At 40.6% G+C, this 19,624-nt stretch overlaps 1 protein-coding gene across 6 annotated transcripts in view; it reads right to left on the minus strand.

Annotated features, from left to right (window-relative positions):
• Positions 1-19,624, minus strand: part of KCNIP4 (potassium voltage-gated channel interacting protein 4) — an 813,618-nt gene that overhangs the window by 115,983 nt on the left and 678,011 nt on the right. Inside the window, exon 1 of one of the 6 annotated variants that reach the window (XM_006184702.1) lies at positions 2,781-2,877. The exons of the other annotated variants lie outside the window; for them this stretch is intronic. Coding sequence (XP_006184764.1) covers positions 2,781-2,832 — 52 coding nt within the window. The 5' untranslated portion in view covers positions 2,833-2,877. Of the gene's footprint in view, positions 1-2,780; positions 2,878-19,624 lie in introns of those variants that run through there. 6 annotated transcript variants of the gene reach the window in all.

Genomic DNA, 19,624 nt, shown 5'->3' on the forward strand with positions numbered 1-19,624 from the left:
TTATTTTTTTTCCCCCTTCAAGAAACGTCCTGACTTTTTCCTCACACTAAGTTGAAAATTATGTTGCATGCTCTGTGAACATTTATACGGAGCGATGACTTTCCGAGATACTGATTCAGGAAAAGCACTAATGGAGGCATGATGATTTTGTCCTTTGCAAAATGAATAGACAGATCCATTTGAAAGTTATATTTTACCTGTCTGCTTTGTACAAATGACTATGTTTTTGGTAAATATCTGGTAAATTGGCAATTTTGATTTCCACTTGAAAGGAGAAAAGCAACGGCTCTAATAACCAACATTCGCTGACAAACTGTAGCAATAAAAACGTCTACAGTCTCAGTATCATGTAGGATTAAGATTTTGCATCATTCTGGACTGTAGCTTTCCAGGTTGCTGAGGGCATATTATGTTTTGTTTGTGAGATGGTGTGGGTGTATGTGCAATGAAGGGAAAAAAATCAAAGCAATGCATTTTAACTATAATTTAAAAATTGTTTTGTCCATAGGATTATTACTGATAAAAGCAATTCCGTCCTGTCTCCTTTCCCTACAGAAGGTTCTAGAAGAACGGGCCTTTTAAAGGCTGTTTTATTTACTGCTCTATCTCCTAGCACAGGAACAGGAACTGACATATGATAAATATATGTTGAATAAGTGGGGAGGGTATAGCTCAGCATGCACAGGGTCCTGGGTTCAATCTCCAGTACCTCCATTTAAAAAATAATCTAATTACCTCCCCCACAAAAAACAAACAAACTAAAAACTGCCTATAAATATATGTTGAATGAATAGGTGAATTAATTAAATCATATTATTGTGATATGTTACCTTTGGTCAATACCACTGAAATAAATCATTATTCTATTCTGGGACTTTTGACTGGACATATTGGGTTGTTTAAGGTACTTTCTGTATTTTCTTTATTTGTACTGTGGAGACTAGTGAAATTTTAGAGCAGCCACATTTTTAAATCACTCACTGAGTTCATCAGTTCCTACAAAATGCTGTGGTAGAAAAGAGAGTAGGTGAAGAAATGGGTTACGGCCCCACAACCAGAGTATCTCACCTAGCTCCTTAATCTTTTGTCTCCTCACTGGCAGAGAGCACTCTACCTTCTCAGTCTGATTCTGACACTTGTTAGATGCTTGAAAAAGAAAATTGTGTATGAAACAATGTTTGTAAACATAGAACATGTGTCAACGTTCATTTTAAATTACACGTGGCGTCTTTATACAATACATAGAGGGTTTCCCTTTAGTTATCCTCTATTTCTGTTCCTTCAGAATGCCGCAGAATTGGAGAGAAAGTGGGGGGAGTGTGTGATTAGTGTGATGTGTCAACTTGGTGAGGCTACAGTACCCAGGTATAAACACTAATCTAATTGTCGCTCTGAAAGTATTTTGAAGACCTGGTTGAGATCTACTAACAGTGGACTTTAAGTTAAGGAGATTACTCAGGATAGTGTGGGTGGGCTTCATGTAATCAGCTGAAAGGCCTTAAGCAAAAACTGAGATCTCCTGAACAGGGAATTCTGCTTCAAGACTGCAGCATCCAAGCCTGTCTGAGTTTCCGGCCCATCGGCCCGCTCTGTGAATTTTGGACATGCCAGCTCCTACAGTCAGGTGAGCCAATTCCTTAAAGTAATTCCCTTTATTTATATATATACACACATATATATGTGTGCATGCATATATATACATATATGTATGTGTGTCTGCATATCATAGGTATATATACATGTATGGGTATACATATACAGACTGTCCCAGGCTTAATGAAGTTTCAACTATGAATTTTTGACTTTACAAATGGTGTGAAAGCGATACCTATTCAGTAGAAACTGTACTTTGAATTTTGATCTTTTTTCTGGGCGAGGAGGCGATATGCAGTACAAAATGCTGTTGTAATGCAGGATGGTCGGTGGCAGCGACCCGTAGCTCCCAGCCAGCCACGAGGTCCAAGAGCATGCAACTGGTACAGTCATTCTGTTTTTCACTTTCAGTCCAGCAATCACTAAATTCCATGAGATATTCAACACTTTATCATATAATAGGCTTTGTGTTAGATGATTTTGCCCAACTGTAGGCTAATGTAAGTGTTCTGAGCACATCTGAAGTAGGCTAGGCTACAATGTTGTGGGTCATGCGTATCAAATGCACTTTTCACTTACAATGTTTTCAACTTAAGAAGGGTTTATCAGGATGTAACCCCACTGTAATCTGAGAAAGCTCTGTAGGTATATATACGTACTGGTCCGTTTTCTTAGAGACCCCGATGATAAAGGTTAAGAGTCGGCAAAGAAGGAAAGTCACATTTGTCTAAAGGTGTTGTTCCACTTTACGGCAGTTTTGCGAACCTAGCAATACTTCTGAAGCTTGGCAGTATCTAAATTACACAGCAAACACATGCACGTGAGACAGGAACTTTACAAGGTAACGCAGTTTCAAGTGCACAGCCGCTCCGCTAACAATTCAGGCGGCGGGAATCCGCGTCACCCGAGCCTCAGATCAAACAAAAATTCCACATGTTTTGAAGCCCAGGCTCCCCTCACTAATACTGTGCCGTCAGTCTGCCAGATGGGAAGTGCTTCCCAATTGCACAGAAGTTCGCCCGGGTACTGAGGTCCACACGAGCACATCAATCGAGCTGGTTTGGCGGAACATAATACATGGATTCCTTTTAGAAGCAGAGGCCTACGACGCATGCAGACCCCTACACACAACACAAACAAACAGTTTGGGGGAGGGAAAAAATAAAAACCAAAACAAAGAAACTTGCTTTGAACAGCAGGAGACGACGTTTTGGCAGCGGAGCAGGGCAAGAGCTTCATGAGCCGCTCTTTAATGCTGCGCTTGGCGCTGTTCTGCGCGTAGAGGAAACCTGGAAGACACGGATCGCTTCCGTTAGCGCCGCGGCGCGGACGCTCGCGGGCACGCGCGCGGGGCGGCGGGGGCGGCGGGCAGGGACGCGCGGCAGGCGGCCACTCACTCGCCCAGGCGGTCACAGGCAGAGGGCTGGGGCCCCGGAAGGGAAGAAGAAGAAGAAAAATAATCCTTCTTTCCCCTCCGCTTTCCTCATTTTTAAGGTTTTCTTTATGTTGCATTAATGATCACCCAGTGAAAAAAGAATCACGCAAACAGATCTCGAGTGGCAATCAATCAATCAATCAATCTTGCTATTTTTTTCGGCCTTAAACTGAGAACACAACAGATATCACTGAAAGTAAACAGGATTGAATTTTCAGTATTTAAACCAGCGTTAAGGGACCACACAATTTTCTGTACTCATTGCTCCCCATTTTGGATTCCAGGGAGTGAGTCCTCTGCATGAGTCATTCACACCACGATCACCTGTTCGTACCTTTGCCTTCCCTGAAAGTGAGAAAATAGATGTGCCTGATATGCAGCTTTATTAGCATAAGCTGACATGCCCAGAGATGGGACAGTCCTTCACATTGCCACATACGGACAATAATGGATGGGGCTTATTCAAGCAGAGTGATTTCAAAAGAAACAAGATGTGTTCGCAGAGTATTAGTCCAGGAGTAGATGGAGCAGTGTCTGGGACTTCAGATGGTTGGGGAGGACTCAAGGAAAATCCGTAGTGACCCGGTGGGCAAGCCAGCGAGTGCTTGAAAGACTATTGACGTCAAGAGCCACATCTGTCCAGCCCAGCATCAGCTTGCCCACTCTGAGTGACCAGAAGCCTGCTTTTGCATGTTGAGATATCTCCTCCCCAGATCTATTCAGCACGTGTTGAATACAAAGAATACAAAGCAATAGCAAAAGGACCAGTCTAGATCAAGGTTAGACCGTGCTTATAATACGGACCTGGCAAATGTATCTCATTGCTTATCTGCTTTATAATTCCCATCTTGGGATTATAAAGTCTTGACTGCAAGGCTACTGATCTGTTTCCTTATGGAGCTGTTCATCTTATCATCAGTGTCAGTTGGCTGAAAAACCTGATAGATCTCTTGTGTGGGGGATGACAGCGAACTAGTAGATACATACATCACATCAGATCATTTCCCTGCTTAAAAGCCCCCTAAAACCTTCACATTGTTCTTTGAAAAAAATCCACACCTTTTACACTGCAGCCCAGTGCCTGCATGATCTGGCCCTGCCTCACTCTGACAGCATTTACCACCACCCTTCCTATTGCCCTAGACGGTCAGCCACTCGCCGCACACCACCCTTCTCGCCTTTGTTGGAACTCACACAGCAGGCCCCTCCTCCGTCCCTGCCCTTGGCACTTACATGGTGTGAAACGTCTTGCTTACTTGATATGCCAAGTACTGGCTGAGCCTGGCACAAAGGAAGAGATCAATGAACGTCTGACAAATGCGTGAACAGATTCGCATTTGATAGCAAAAGAAGACACGATTTCATTTCCTAGATTGGTATCTAAGCAAGCTTTTAAACTTGTAAAATGAATCCTATTTACATAAAACAGGCTCTCTAGTTGGCTTTTTCGTCGTACTACATTTCTAAAGGGACACGTCCATCTAAGTGTCCTCTCCTTTGTAAACCTGCCTGGGATGCGACAATTTTGCTTTTGCTTCCCAAGGGAACAGTCTGCTTCCTCCGTTTGTGCCCTTTCAAACTTCCATGCCGTTGCGTACAAAGTCTGGTGGGTCCTTCATCAATTATCAACCTCTAGTGCCCACGCAGCCTCCCAGACTCCACTCCTTGACAAATGTTCCCTGCTGTGTTTGCAACCTTCCTGAGGGAAGGAGGACCCCCTCCCTCCCCTGCTCTATCTTCTCATCACACCCTATTCTTCTGGGTATCACCCTCTCTTGCAGGGTGAGACCCTATTCTGACAAGGGGTTGGTTTTACTCGACATCTGCAGTAGGAGACAGACTGGTGTTACCTCTTACTCAGCTACTTTGTTTCAGATTTGTTTTCTTGATATCTAGCCAAACTCTAAAATCATCCCTGAAACTGGTGCGTGGCAGACACTCAAGAAATATTTGTTGGTTGATTGATTTCCTCCTTGTCCCTTAAATTCTGGTATCTGCCAAGCTCACTCTCTCTATGACAGCTTCCTGAGCCCTCCGGGCGGGGTGTAGGGGAGGGGTCTTCCTGTTTCCCGAGTACCTACAGGTATTAATCTTACACTCCCTGCGCCTGGGCCCAATCTGGTAATTAATGATGTTCTTCCTTAATTAATGAAGTATCTTTTGAACTGCACTTGACTACAAAGTATACAGGTTGCTGTTTTCAATCAGGAGTTAAAAGTCTTAGATTTTCGCCCCTGTTTTACTACTTCAAGGTAAGTGACCTTGAGCAGGCTATTAAACGTCTCAGGGTCTCTGTCTTTTCTTTGCAAAACAAAAGGGTTTATACTAAAATATCTTGGTTGTCAAAACACAGTTTTAAAGTCCCTTTTAGGAGTATATTTAAATGTAAAGTGTACATGTTTTTATCATGTTTTCTCTTCAATGAGAGCTTTAGCTTCCTAAGGCAGGATGTAGACACCATACAATCCTGTTTCTCTGTTTCTCTCCCTCCCACTCCCCCACCCCCCACCCCCAGTATCGTAACATCCTGTTCTTTTCCCGAGTGTATAGTGTTTGAGTGTTCAGGCGTAGGAATAAAACAGCCCGGATAGACCCCAGCACCACATGATCTTGGGTAAGTTTACTTAATCTCTCTGAATCTCAGTTTCCTCATCAATAAAATGGATTAGTAATGGTATCTCCTTAATAACATTATTAGAATCTAATAAGATATTATACAAAGCATTACACACTGACTGTTCATAATGTACTCTCAAGAAACATTAAATACTAATTTTTTTTCAGTCCTTTGAGTTTACCCTCAGGCCATTTCCACATGCCATCATCTTTATCTGAAATTTTGTTTCACCTCACTGTGGCCTAGTTCATTTCTGTTCTGTCGTCCTTGAGATTAGAGTTCAACCATCACTCTGAGGAAGACGTTCCGCGGCAGAGCAAACGCGATAATGAACAGCGTTAGTACACGTTCCTGGTTTCCTGTATTTCTCCTCACAGCGTTATCACAGGAATTAAAGTAACTGATGATACAGGTATGTATCTGACGTGTCTTCCCTGCCGCAGTGTAAGACTGAAGATGTCTACATCCAGCCTTTAGGGAATAGATGCTAACGGGAGTAGCAACCATGTAACGGGACAAGCTGCAGGCAGACCTCAGAGACACTGCAGGTTCCGTTCCAGACCACTGCAATGAAGCAGCTATTGCAATAACACGAGTCACATGAATGTTTGGTTTCCCAGTGCATATAAAAGTTACGTCTCACCCATACTATAGTCTATGAAGTGTGCAATGGCATTATGTCTTAAAAAACAATGTCCAAGCCTTAATTTAAAAATACTTTAGTGCTAAGAAATGCTAACCATCATCAGACAACACAGAGTTGCCACAAATTTGTTTAAAAAAAAAAAAAGAGGATAAATTCATTGAAATGAGGTATGCCTGTATATGAGGCAACCGTTTCTAAGCACCGAGCAATGAGCATTGTAGAGCTGTGGCACTGGAGGGAAAAGAAACCCAAGAGGCAAGAGCCACCACTGCCCCGGCTTGCTGTCTGCGGGCAGGTTCTTTCCATTGTTCACAAAGGCGGCGCTCACTCATGCTCACGGAGCTGAGGTGGCAGAGCCTGGAATTCGCAGGGGGAGGTGCTGGAGAAGAGAGACCTGTTATGTGTGCCAGAAGGGAGGACCTGTGTGAGAATTAAATGTGGGTCGTCGTGATGATTAGTTCTATGCGTGAGCATGACTGGGCTAAGGGATGTCCAGATAGCTGGCAAAACATCGTCTCTGTGTACGTCTGTGAGGGTCCTTCTGGAAGAGGTGAGGGGTTTAATTGGCAGACTGAGTAAAGAAAATCACATGCATCCGTGCTGGTGGGCATAGTCCAATAAGCTGAGGGCTTGAGTAGAACTCAAAAGCAGAGGAAGGGTGGATTTGTTCTCTGCCTCAGTCCAGACATCCATCTTCTCCTGCCTTCACACATTGCTGCTTCTGGTTCTCGGGTCTTTGGTCCCTGACTGCCACTTACATCATTGGCTCCCCCGGTTCTCAGGCCTTTGAGTTTGGACTGGAACTGTGCCATCAGCTTTCCTGGGCCTCTAGCTTGCAGACAGTAGGTTGTGGGACTTCTCAGCCTCTTAATTGTGTGAGGCAATCACTCATAATAAGTGCCTTTATGTAAAGCTCTCTATGTCCTGCTGGTTCTGTTTCTCTGGAGAACGCTGACCAACGTAGTTACTGACCAAGGGCTGGGTGACGCATGCTCAGGCTCAGACTTCATAATATTCAGCAAGCAAATGCTGCTGCAGGACTGAGAACTAAATGGAGATGTCAGAAGTTGTGCAGTGCTGTGAGATGTCGGAGTTCAGGCCCAGCACCATCCCCCCTCCAAAAAAAAAATAAATAAATAAATAAAAAGGAAAAGGAAAGAAAGAAATTAACACTGCTGCACTGAGTATCTCTGGCATTCACTAGAGAGCTTAGAAGGACTATGTGTTTCAAGTAAGGATCATTTCCCAGAGTAAGAGCCATACCGTATAACTAAGTATAAAATCAAAATTGATCTACCCTAGCAAATAATAGGATTGAAGTTGGCAAGACCAGAAGTATTCCATAGTGACTATGGAATGCCTTCCAGAGCAGTACTCAACACCATTTAAAGGAAGACAACATAATCCAAACATCCTACAGCATATTATGACAATGTCTTACATGCTATCAAACATCAGCAGACATGTAATGGAGCAGGAAAATGTCACCCATAATCAAGAATTTTTAAAAAGCAGGCAGCAAAAGCAGATCCTAGGATGACATAGATGTTGGGCTTTAAAGAAAAAGATAGTCAAGACAGTCATAATATGTAAACAGGTAAAAAAAAATTAGCAATGAAATTAAAGTTACAAAAGGAACCAAATGAAAATTTTACATGTGAAAAGTAAAATACCTAAAATGAAAAAAAAACTTTTTAGATGGGTTTAATGGCAGATTGGGAACTATCGAAGAAAGAGTTAAGAGCTTGAATAGAGATGGAAAGAGACAAATCATCCAATGTGAATAATAACAGAGAGGAAAGGATATTAAAAAATAAACAAATCCTTAGTGATTTGTGAGACAATATCAAATAGGCTAACATGAATGTAATTAGAGAATCAAATGAGATGGGAGAGGAAAATGAGAAAAATAAATGGCCAAAACATTCCAAATTTGTTCACAAACATCAATAGATATATCCAAGAATCTTACTGAACCATAATCAAGATAAATACAAGATGAATCACATATAGGTGTGTCATAGCCTAATTGTTGGAAAAAATTAGAAAAATCCTAAAAAAAAAAAACCTAGAATAAAAGAACATATTATATATAGTGGTAAAAATATGACAATGGCTTTTTCATCACAAACAACAGATGACAGAAAACAATGGAACAAGCGCTGGGGGAAATAAGAAGACTTGCAACCCAGAATTCTATCTTCAGTGAAAATAGTTTTTTGAGAATAAAGATGAAATAAAGATATTTTCAGAAAAAAGCAAAGCTAAGAGAAATCATAGCTACTAGGCCTGAATTACAAGCAATACTAAAGGAATTTCTTCAGGCTGAAAGGAAATTACATGATATGGAAACTTAGACCTATAGGTAGAAATAAAGAACACTGGAAATTGAAAATACTTGAATAAATATAAAATATTATCTCAACTTCCTCTTATTTCCTTTAATACAAACAAAAAAGTATTGTGGGGTTTATTACATTTGTAGATACAACAATTCTGACAGTAGCAGCATTAAAGCATGGGGGCCGGTAAATGAAATTTTACCGTTGTTCATTTTACACAGAGTGGTACAATATTAACTTAATTTGTCTGAATAAGTGAAGGAGACTTCTAGGAAAACAGATGAAAATAATAAGAGGAGATGCAGTCAAAACTCCAGTTAAGGAATTAAAATGTAGTATCAAAAACATTTGATTAACTTTATGAAAGAAGTCAGGGACAGAGAAATAGAGAAATCAAGAGAATACATAAGACAGAAGACTCGTGCTCAACTGCATCATGAAACCAGGAACCAAACCTTTCTTATTCACTATTGGAACTCCATTACTTTGCACAGTGCCTAATATATAAGAAGTGTTCGATCAATATATAACAAAAGCATGACATCAGAGTATATATCATATGATGGCCTCAAAATGTATAGATTGGCTAAAGGTCTGTGATTGGTGGCTGCATTTAGAGTCTGCATGGTAGGTGAAGCGGTCCCCGCCCCACACTCTGACAGGACAGCTGGGGTGAGGGCACTCTGCTAGGGACGACGCTGACTGCATTCCCCAGCCGCTAACACTAAAAGAAAAGTGATGGTGAAGGTAGGTCAACCAGCAAAGTGCCTTCGTACGGAGGGCATTTCACCCCCATAGAAACCAAATACTCTTTGATAAATTAATTATATCACATAAATATGTATGTACTCATTTATTTAAAACACATTTATTAAAAACACATTTATTATAATGCAGATTTTAAAAAAATGTTTGTTGTTGATACACAGTGGTCCTAAAAGAAAAAGTCCCTGCTCTCCAGGGTCTAACCATCTACATTGATGGTAATATCTGTTACATTACAAGGCTGACTTGTCAGTTTCTTTTATTAAACCCAAATTCTTGGTGGAAGGACTGCTTGGTCATTAATTCGTTTACTCAGAAAACACTTATTGAATGCCTTCAGTGTGCTTTGCACCGTCCCAGGTGCTGGGAATAATGCAGTGAATAAACCAGACAAAAATTCCTGCTTTGATACATCTTACACTATCATCAGGGTGGAAAAAGTAGTAGATAAAAATATATAACAAAATATAAAATTTGCCAGATAGAAAGCTAGAGACTTCTGTTGGTAAACAGGTAAACAGAGGGGGTTGAGGAAGACCTATAATTTTAAATGTGGTGGCCAGGGAAGGCTTTGCTGGAGATACAGTTGAGCAAAAACACCTAATGAAATGAGAGTTTCTTACCATATTTTGATTATTAGCAATTAGTACAGTATATTATACCTATTAGGCACTAATATATATTTACTGAGTGATTAGTCTTATTTATTAATTTATTCAATTAACATTTATTGACACCTACAATGGACAAGTTCATACCTTAAATTAATTGGTTACATACACCACTAATCCAACTACCCATCCAATCCAATAACCTATCACACATTTATTGCCGTAGAAACCAGAACGGAGTCAACTCCCTAAGTCCTGCATCTAGGCATTAACCCCGTCTACTAGGATAAAGGCACTTCAAAAATCATGAAACAAAGTAGCACAAAAAAGAGAGTAAAAGGTAAGTGTGCAAATAAATAGGCCACTTTAAATTGTGATGTCACCGAATGGAAATGCCCTCATTTTTAGCAACAGGAACGGTTTCATCTTACAAAGCCTGACGTTACTGGGAACAAATCAGCTGACCGTCATCTTGGTTGCTCCGTATTTCTGACTTTCCGCATCTCACACGGTGTCTATGTGAGTGGTCATTTTTCACAGACTGCTTTTCAAGTTACACAAAAAATGCTATTATGTGTAAATGTCAAGCTTCTGGGGTGAGTGATGGGCCATGAATTATGAATTCAACAAGTAATGATGATGGTAATAGAAGTGGTAATTTCACCATAATGAGGACTATGCCTGTCTTCTTCCTTTTTCTAGTATAGCTGATCGCAAAAACGAGCATTTCCCGTGGCTTTGCATAGGGATGAAGGCTCCTGCTCCGTAAATCACAGCCCCGTTCAAGCTTCCATCTCGTGCTTTTGAATTATGGACGATGTTTTTCTTCCTGGATCCTAAGCCCACGGAGGCGTCTGGTGGAGGAAGATGGCTAATAATGTTTCCACAGACACGGTGGCTTCCATGAATCAATGACCATGACAAAACCGCCAGGCATTTCAGTGGCACTGTGACCCCGCCTGCATCTTCTTTGAACCGGTGACAAGCTGATTCACGAGCAGTGACCCGGCGCTGAGACAAGAAGAGCTTTCTTCACGAGCTGCCGATGTGCACTTAACAGCGGCATGCCTAGTTTTCAAATGGACTTGGGGCTCATAGACACACACACACGCATAGAGTTGATGTTGCCTTTTCAGATTTATTTCTGAAGAAACAGGGCCCCAGATTATTTGGAGTTTGTACTCCGGTGATGATTCTTGATTCTTGCTGAAAATTGCTGCCGAACCACACCAGCTGATAGTGGATGCTGCAGTCAGCCCCCAGCTGAAACCGTCCACATTTAAGAAGGTTAGGAGCAGGGCTCAGGACTGAAAATCAGGGGGAAATACCTACTTTTCATTTTGTAACTATGAATGTTAGAGGTGTCACTCTGACCTTTCTAACTGACCTGTTTTTTTTTTGCCTGATTGTGAAACCAGTTACCTTCCTCCTCTAATCCAGAAGGAGACAGAAAGTGCTTGAGTTTGCTGGAACTAATCTACAGAATAGAAATGCAAATAGAGTAAATTTGACTCCACTGAGAGCTGCTACTTGAAGATGCTTTCTTCTCTTAAAATGCGTGCCGGTCTGTCCGTCAGCCTCTCCGTCTGTATCCCGGGTTTCTCTCAGCCTGTCTGTCTTCTCCAGCTTTCTCTCTCATTTTCTGCAGTCTTTCTCACTTCCTTAGCTCTGTCTCCCTCTCTCTGTCTTTCTCTGGCTCCACGTCTCTCTGTCTTTCTCCTTCTAGGTAACTACCCGCATTCTCCTTTCTCCGTCTTTCTCTGCTCTGCCCCTGTCCGCCTCGCTGCCTCTGACTCAGTCTCTCTCTCAAAAAAGGCCTGTCTCCGTCTCCCCCATTTGGTCTTCTTTACCTTTGTGTTGCTTGTGTGCCTCGTGAAACACTCAGGTGAGCAGGGGATGATCATCGTAAGTTATTGCTAGGCAGGTCTCAGTAGACAACTAGATTGTCGAAAGTGCCAGTGCTTGCCAAACCAGTACAAAGTGCTCATTTGTACACATTTCTGCCCAGTTCTCTGGGCACAGCCAGCCAGAGGAGGTTAGCGGGAAACATGTTAAAAGCATCCGTTTTCTCTGGGATCCTTTAAGATTCACCCTTGAAGCCCAATTTTCCTTTGTTCTCTGCACAGGTGGCCAAAACTGCTCATCTGGTGACATCTTTTCGGTGGGAGTTGGAGCTCATTTGGAGTCCCTGTCAGTAGGATGACAAGACTCCCTGGTTTGCCCAGGACAGTGCCAGTTTATGAGTTGTCCTAACATCCTATTTGTTAGCGCCCCCTTTTTGTTCGGGTTTAGATGCCAAATGACCTGGTCACGCTGTACTAGCAGCTGGTAAGTTCCGTGCCCGCAGGGTGATGTGCGGTCGTTGACTTCACTGCACTGTCAACAGTGCAATTTGTGCAACCTCATTTAAAAAGGGTATTTTGAAAAAATAGATATAATGGGTAGGAAAGATGAAGAATGGAGCTAAAATATAAGTATTTGCATATGATGGAATATTATTCAGCTTTAAAAAAAAAAAAAGAAGGAACTCCTGCCATATGTGACCACGTGGATGAACACTGAGGGCATTAGGCTAAGTGAAATAAGCCAGTCACAGAAGGACAAGTACATGAGTCCACCCACAGGAGGCATCCAAAGTCGTCAAACTCATAGAAGCAGAGACTAGAATGCGGGGTGCCAGGGCACGGGGGCAAGGGAAGTGGGGCGATGTTGTTCAGCTGGTAATGAAGCTCCAGTTAGGCTGGCTGAGTTAGACTTAAAGATCTTCTCTGCAGCGCAGTGCCTCTAGTTAACTATGCTCTCTTGCGCACTTAAAAACTTAAGGGGGTGGATGCTCAACTTGTGAGACAAAACAACATAAAAATTAGACCAACGTAAAAGAAATGTAACGGAAAATGTAAGTAATTTGAGCAACATTTGTAGCAGAAAGACTTGCAGCTTTGGCGTCAGGAAGAATGAGCGGGAGTAAGTTCTGCCACTTTTTGTTCGTGAGACTTTGAAAAGTAACTTAAACTCACTGAGCCTCTTTGATCTCGCCTGTATCACAGAAATAGCGCTGATGCCGGCCTTTGCTGTGTCCTGGGGCGGATAGGAGGTTCAGGTGGGGTTACATGCACGCAGCTCCTGGCTAAAGAACGTTCTCCTCCCCTGCCTAGTGGCTAGGAGAGGGAAAAATATGTTTAAGGCTCAGCGCCCAGCTTAAGAAGGAATATTTCAAAAAGGACAGTAGTGCTGCTTTTTCTTTTTTTTTTTTTTTTTGATATAGCAGCAAAGTATCCCCCAAATCTCTATCTTGACCGTTGACTCTTTAATAATAATTTTATTATAAATACAAATTAAACCTAAATCCAATTGCACTATTTCTTGTCTTCAAGCTAACACAAATAACCCATATATATATATATATATATATATATATATATATATATATATATATATATATATATATAGTCTTAAGTGATTTTAATGATTAAGCATCGCACCTTCAAATTTTCCTTTGGGATTAGTCAACCATGTATTTAAAATTAGAAAGCTAGTTATAATTGAGTGAAGTCGAGTCTTCTGATGAAAAGAAACCACAAATGTAATTTATAAATTGAGTTTTAATAAGATTTGGGATTATAAAGTTTATTTTCTTGTCAGAATGTTTATTATATAATGAATCTTTCTACCCCTCCACTACCCAAGTACCATTCATCTTAGTACAGTGTAGGCTTTCCTGTTCATTTCACGATTGGTCAGTTACCTGACTACTGCCCTTTAATAACATGCTTGAAAGGCTTTTTTAAAAAAAAGAATTAAAAGCTTGTTTTCTTTTGTTCATTCTATTCAGCTTCTCTTGGTATAAAACCCTATAGGGTCTCATACTCCATTATAAGAACTCTGGCTTTTACTTCAATGAAACAGGCAGAAAGTGAACGATTTTGAGCAAAGGAATGAGGTAAGGTAATTTAAATTTCATTCTAGAAATATTCAGTGTGCACCTACTAAGCACTAGCAAAAACGAACTAGTCTCTACTCTCATAAAATTTACCAACTAATGAAGAAGGTAAATATGAAAAAAAGAATTAAACAAAACAGACAGGTCCTCTAAATTTCACTTGAACATGATCTTGCCCCTAAGGAAATGTGGAGATAAATAATGCCTAAAACTCAGGACTCTAACAACAGTAGCAAGAACTTTCTGTGTGCCAAGTACTTTACAAGCCTTCTATCATTTAACCTTTACAAGAACTCCATGTGGCGGGTGATATCACAATGGCCAAATCACAGGTGAGGAAGTTGAGCGTAGGGAGATGCACGCAGCTTTTAAGAGGCAGCACCAGGACGTAAGTGGATGTCCATCTGTCTGCCTCCTGGGTCCGATGTTCTGTCTTCTATGCTGCACTAACAACGGCCCCAGTAAATAACTAGATTAGTTCACTGATGGGTTGTGTTTCATGGTGCAACCTTCAGCTACAGGGTATTTGTCTCACTCTGTGGAGTAATTTTTATTTCCTTCCCTGTCCCCTCGGTTAGGCTTTCTTAAAACTCATCCTATCTTGAATATTGTACTGAAGACTTGGTGACACTCGTTCCTTTACTAGAAATACTGCCTCTAATTCCATTTTCTGCAGGACATCCATCAAATTCTGGTGGTATTAAAAAATAATAATGCAGTTGAAGAGAAATCTGCACTAGGAGATCCAATTTCTTCATCGGAAAAATAGGGGTAATAATATGTGGCACTTACTAATCTCAAGGAAGTTAGGAGATGAATGAAGTAACTGTTTCTGCAAAATCTTTTAAATGTAGAAGAAATAACATATAATCCATTATAACTTCCAGTGTGAAACACTACTTTTCTATCCTTTTGGGTCACTATATTCAATCTTTATCTTTCAACAGGGTATTTATTCTATAAAACTATTTGTTCATTAATCTAACAAATAATATTTATTGGGTATAACACAGACCCTGTGCTAGGCACTTGGGATAAAAATCAAATAAGATATGCAGAGAAGCTCCTGTTCACAATTTTGTGAATACCAATTACTCGGTTTTGGCTTCTTGTTAGAATCAAGAGGGTGGCATAGAAAAATTAGCCATGCCTGATCAGACTAACTGAATCAGGTAACTCAAACGTGAAGCCACATTTGAGACCCATTGTTCTGTTTGGTACCAATCCCATACCCATATTTGGATAGGTTTTTCCAAAGAGCTGTAGTTTCATGGGTTTGATATTGCAAACTGATATCTAGTCGTTTCTACATGGACATTGTACTGTGTTGAGAGATGTCTCTCAAAAACTGAAGTTCACACTGAACCTCAGAATGTGATCTTATTTGGAAAGAGAGGTTTTGCAGATGTAATTAGTTAAGACGAGGTCATACTGAATGAGGGTGGGCCCTAAATTGAATGACTAGTGTCCTTATAAGAGAAAGGACACACACACTCACGGGGAAGAGGACTGTGTACAGATGGAGGCAGACACTGGAGAGATGCAGCTGCTAGCCAAGGAAGGCCAGTGATTGCCGTCAACCCTCAGAACTAAACAAGGCACAAGAGTCTCCTTCAGAGCCTTCAGAAGAAACCAACCATGCTGACACCTTAATTTCAGACTTCTGGCCTTCTAAACTCTGAAAGAATAAATTTCTGTTGTTTTAAACCATCTACTTTGCAACAATTTATCCACAGAAGCTCTAGGAAACAAATACAGACATCAATTAACAGATTTTTAAGAACGCCAGAAAAAGTCAAATTATACCGTAGCCACAGATTCATTCTCAGCTTTATCTATGAAGTCCCTCAAAATATGAGACATGGTGCGACCTTGTGATGCCTTCTTAGTGGGACTGGTAGTTTTTTCAAATTGCTACTAAGCATATTCATCGTAGGTGAATTAATCCACTGCACACTGCACCTGAGTGGATGTCTAGCTGTGTGGAGTCGCATAAAGATTCTGTAGCTAGGGCTGGGTAAATCTCTGTTGAAGACAAGCATTCACAAAGAACTAAACCAGACGTGAGGATCTTGCCATCTTTGCTTCTAATTAATTAATCAGTTATTTACTGAGTATCAGATGACTTTCCATATCACTGAGACTAGTAGCCAGGTTCCCTTCAATGGTCTACAAAGTGTTTACAGTCCTCCCACCAAAACTCATCTGTCTGTTTCATGTCCTAGTTCACTCTTCTCATTCTGTCCTTGCTACTTACTGGTCCCTGTGCCTGAAGTGCCTTATCTCAAGTGTCATCAAGGTCACTTCCTCACCTCCTTCGGGTCTTTACTCCAACATTAGCATCTCAGTGAGTCCTTCTCTGATCATCCTATTTAAACCTGGACCCTCGCATAATGACTCGCTATATTTCTTTCCTGCTTTATTTTACTACATGGCTCCATGCTGTTAGCTGGACTGTGTCCCTCCCAGATTTGCAGGTAGAAGCCCTGGCCCTCAGGACCTCAGAATAGTTGACAATATTTGGAGACAGAGCCTTTAAAGAGGCAATTAAATGAAAATGATGCCTTTAGGATGGCTCCTAATTCCATCTGACTGATGTCTGTATAAAAAGAGGAGGAGAGACACTAGGGATGCCTGCATCCCATGTGAGGACACTGAGGAGGCTGTCTGCCAGCAAGGAGAGAGGCCTCAGGAGAAATCAAACTGCTAACACCTTGAACTTCCAGCCTCCAGCACCGTGAAGAAATAAATTCCTATTTAAACCACCCAGGCTTGTGATAGCAGCCCTAGAAAACTAACACAGTCAACCACAAAATTTATTGTCCAACCTGGAACACCACTTAGAATGGAAAAGGGACACTAGTAATAATGATGCTAGGACAATTGTCATCAACTACTTTTAGCAGCTCTATCTGTAAAGCCTAAAATGTGCTTTAGTTATATGTTTATTACTTGCCTATTTCCACGGGATAGTAAATTCCCTGAGAGCAGGGAATTTCTGTATTTTTATTGCTTTATACTCAGAGTCTTAGTGTCTGGCACATAGTAGCTTCTCAACAAAAAGTGCATTGAATAATAAATGTAAAATCTATCAAGTGGTTGATGTTCACTGATCTTTACATAAAGAACAGCTATCTCAACGTGACCACCAGTCATTTTGCACCTGCTGCATGCTAAGCAGGGTACTAGGCATCTTATATATGTTATCACTCATTCTTACAACAACTTTGTAAACTTGGTCCCTGTTTTATACTCAAAAACCTAAATAGCTCAGAGATTTTAAGTCACTTCTCCCATATCCCTCAGCAAGTAGCTAAGGATTTAAACTCCAGTATGTATCTCTTAATGCAAAAAAAGATGCTTGCACACTTTCAGCAGTTAGAGAAGAACATAAATGCAGATTTCTAACTCATTAAGTCAATTGAAATGATCACCACTTACTAGTCACAATATCGTACATGTTGAGGTAAAAGTGATACTGACAGAGGACAACAGTATTGGTTCAGACTAAGTCATATTCAATTAAACGGTACAGTTGGAAAGATCCCTAATATTTTAACCCTAAATTCTCTATCAGTGCTACAGAAAAATCAAGGACAACAAATCAATATCCCTAAGATGGCTCTTCCTACTAATTTGACTTTTGGTAACTGATGCTTTGGGCTGACCCACAAAGTGAAATACTGTCGTTGAAGACAGGCAGCTCTGTCTGCCTCTCAACATTTTTATTTATTAGAAACTGAGTCAGAAAAACCTGATGCTAAAATTTTATCACAGCAGGGGGTGGGGGCTAGGTCCTGCTGCAGAAAATTAATTTCATGCCAACTTGGTAGATGTTGTCTGATACCTTTCCATAAGTAACAATCTTGACCACATCAAAATGTTGTCTAAGAGAATTCTTTGAGTTGCATAAATTGAAGTCACATTTTGAATGCAAATTTGAAAGAATAACATATAAATAATAAAGTCTCACATTATGTGCAAATTTGAAACCAATGCAATACACAAATTTTTGTTACATTTGTCAAGAATTTCGTAGCTTCAAAGCTGGCGGACTGAATGAATGGTGAGCTATATATGGTCTTGCTTTAAGACAATATTCCTTACAGCCTGTAACAAAAACTCTGGCCATCTTTGTAAGCCTTACAGAAATATCCAATTAAGACCTTAAATTCTGGAGATCATCAAGAACATGTTCTTCAAGTAAAACATAATCCCTCTATAATTCACACTAACCAGGCTTCACCTCAAACACATTGGGACTAAAAGCTTAACCCTGAACATCCTAGAATCACTCATTTCAATTCCACAAATGTCTGTTGATGCTTTAGTCTCATTAAATGCTCCTTGCAGCCTTCTCTCCCAGGGATCTTAGAGATTTATTGGAGAGAGGGTAACCTTTTGAGATGAAAGTGAAATAATTTAGAAAACAAAATCACTTTATTCTAGAGGCTGATTCTTGCCATCCTCTGTCATTCAGAACTCCTTCCTTACACAGTGTTGAATCCATTCAATTCTCTGGCTCTTCCACATCTCCATGAAATGAAATAGAGGGCTGTTTGGGAAACCCCAAACTATAACAGTTCAGAAATCTGCTATGACTAAATATTATAAAGGGCACATAATAAATACTGTCTTGTATGAGCCTCATAAAATCATTTATCCAGGAAGAAACTGAACTCAGTCATGTTTTAGCTTGTCCAAGATCAGACGTCTAAAAACTAATGAAATGCCTGGTCGGTCTGAGCATTAAGGCCACACATACACTGTTTATGTTTCATTCATCTCTGTCCCCTCAGCATCATGCATGATGCCAACATTGGCTGTTCAATACGTATTTGTTGAATGAATCAATGTCATTTGAATTCCAAAGGAGGAATGGAAGGCTCCTTGTATATGAATAAATCATGACTTTTTCAAGGTTTCCAAAAAAACAAGTAGCATTTCATTGGGATAATTCTGAAAGGCCAGATCCTGGCAAACCTATCTGTCAATCGGAGACAAGGGCATTCAGAAAACTGAGCCTTGAAAGCATGCAGAGCCAGCCCATATTTGGTGGCCTTCAATGTTAGGCTGCTGGTTAATGGAACTGGGGCGGGGGAAGGGGTGGTGGTGGTAGGAAACCCAGCATTGTCAACAAACTTTAATAGTCTAAGACAACAAGGCTGTTAAAACACCTTTGGATCATAAAAAGGAACAGATCAGAATTATGAAACTGAGATAAGACATCCTTGCAGAGAAAAAGCAATATTGTGCTCTTAGGCTAAAATTTCATAAGAAGCTTGTGAAAATGGCTTTGTGAGTAAGGAAAATTACGGATCCTATCTTATTCTCTGGATGAGCAAAACCACTGAATTCAATGTGACCTCAGGATCGCATGTGCATAGAACCGAGCAGGACAATCTGATAAATATCTGAGGTTCATGGAGGCTTCTGGGGACATTGAGCTGAACAAGTTTGAGCTTCATGTTAATCATGATAGTAATAAATGCCTTTTTTTGAGCATTTACAAAGCATTATCCAATATGATTATCAAAAACAATCCTCATAAAATAAGCTACAAGGATATACGGTAGAACAGGGAACATAGCCAATATTTTATCATGACTATAAATGGAGCATAACCTTTAAAAATGGTGAACCACCATTTTGTGCACCTGAAACTTATATAATAT

The sequence above is a fragment of the Camelus ferus genome, chromosome 2 (genome assembly GCF_009834535.1).
Source record: "Camelus ferus isolate YT-003-E chromosome 2, BCGSAC_Cfer_1.0, whole genome shotgun sequence".
Taxonomy (NCBI): Eukaryota; Metazoa; Chordata; class Mammalia; order Artiodactyla; family Camelidae; genus Camelus; species Camelus ferus.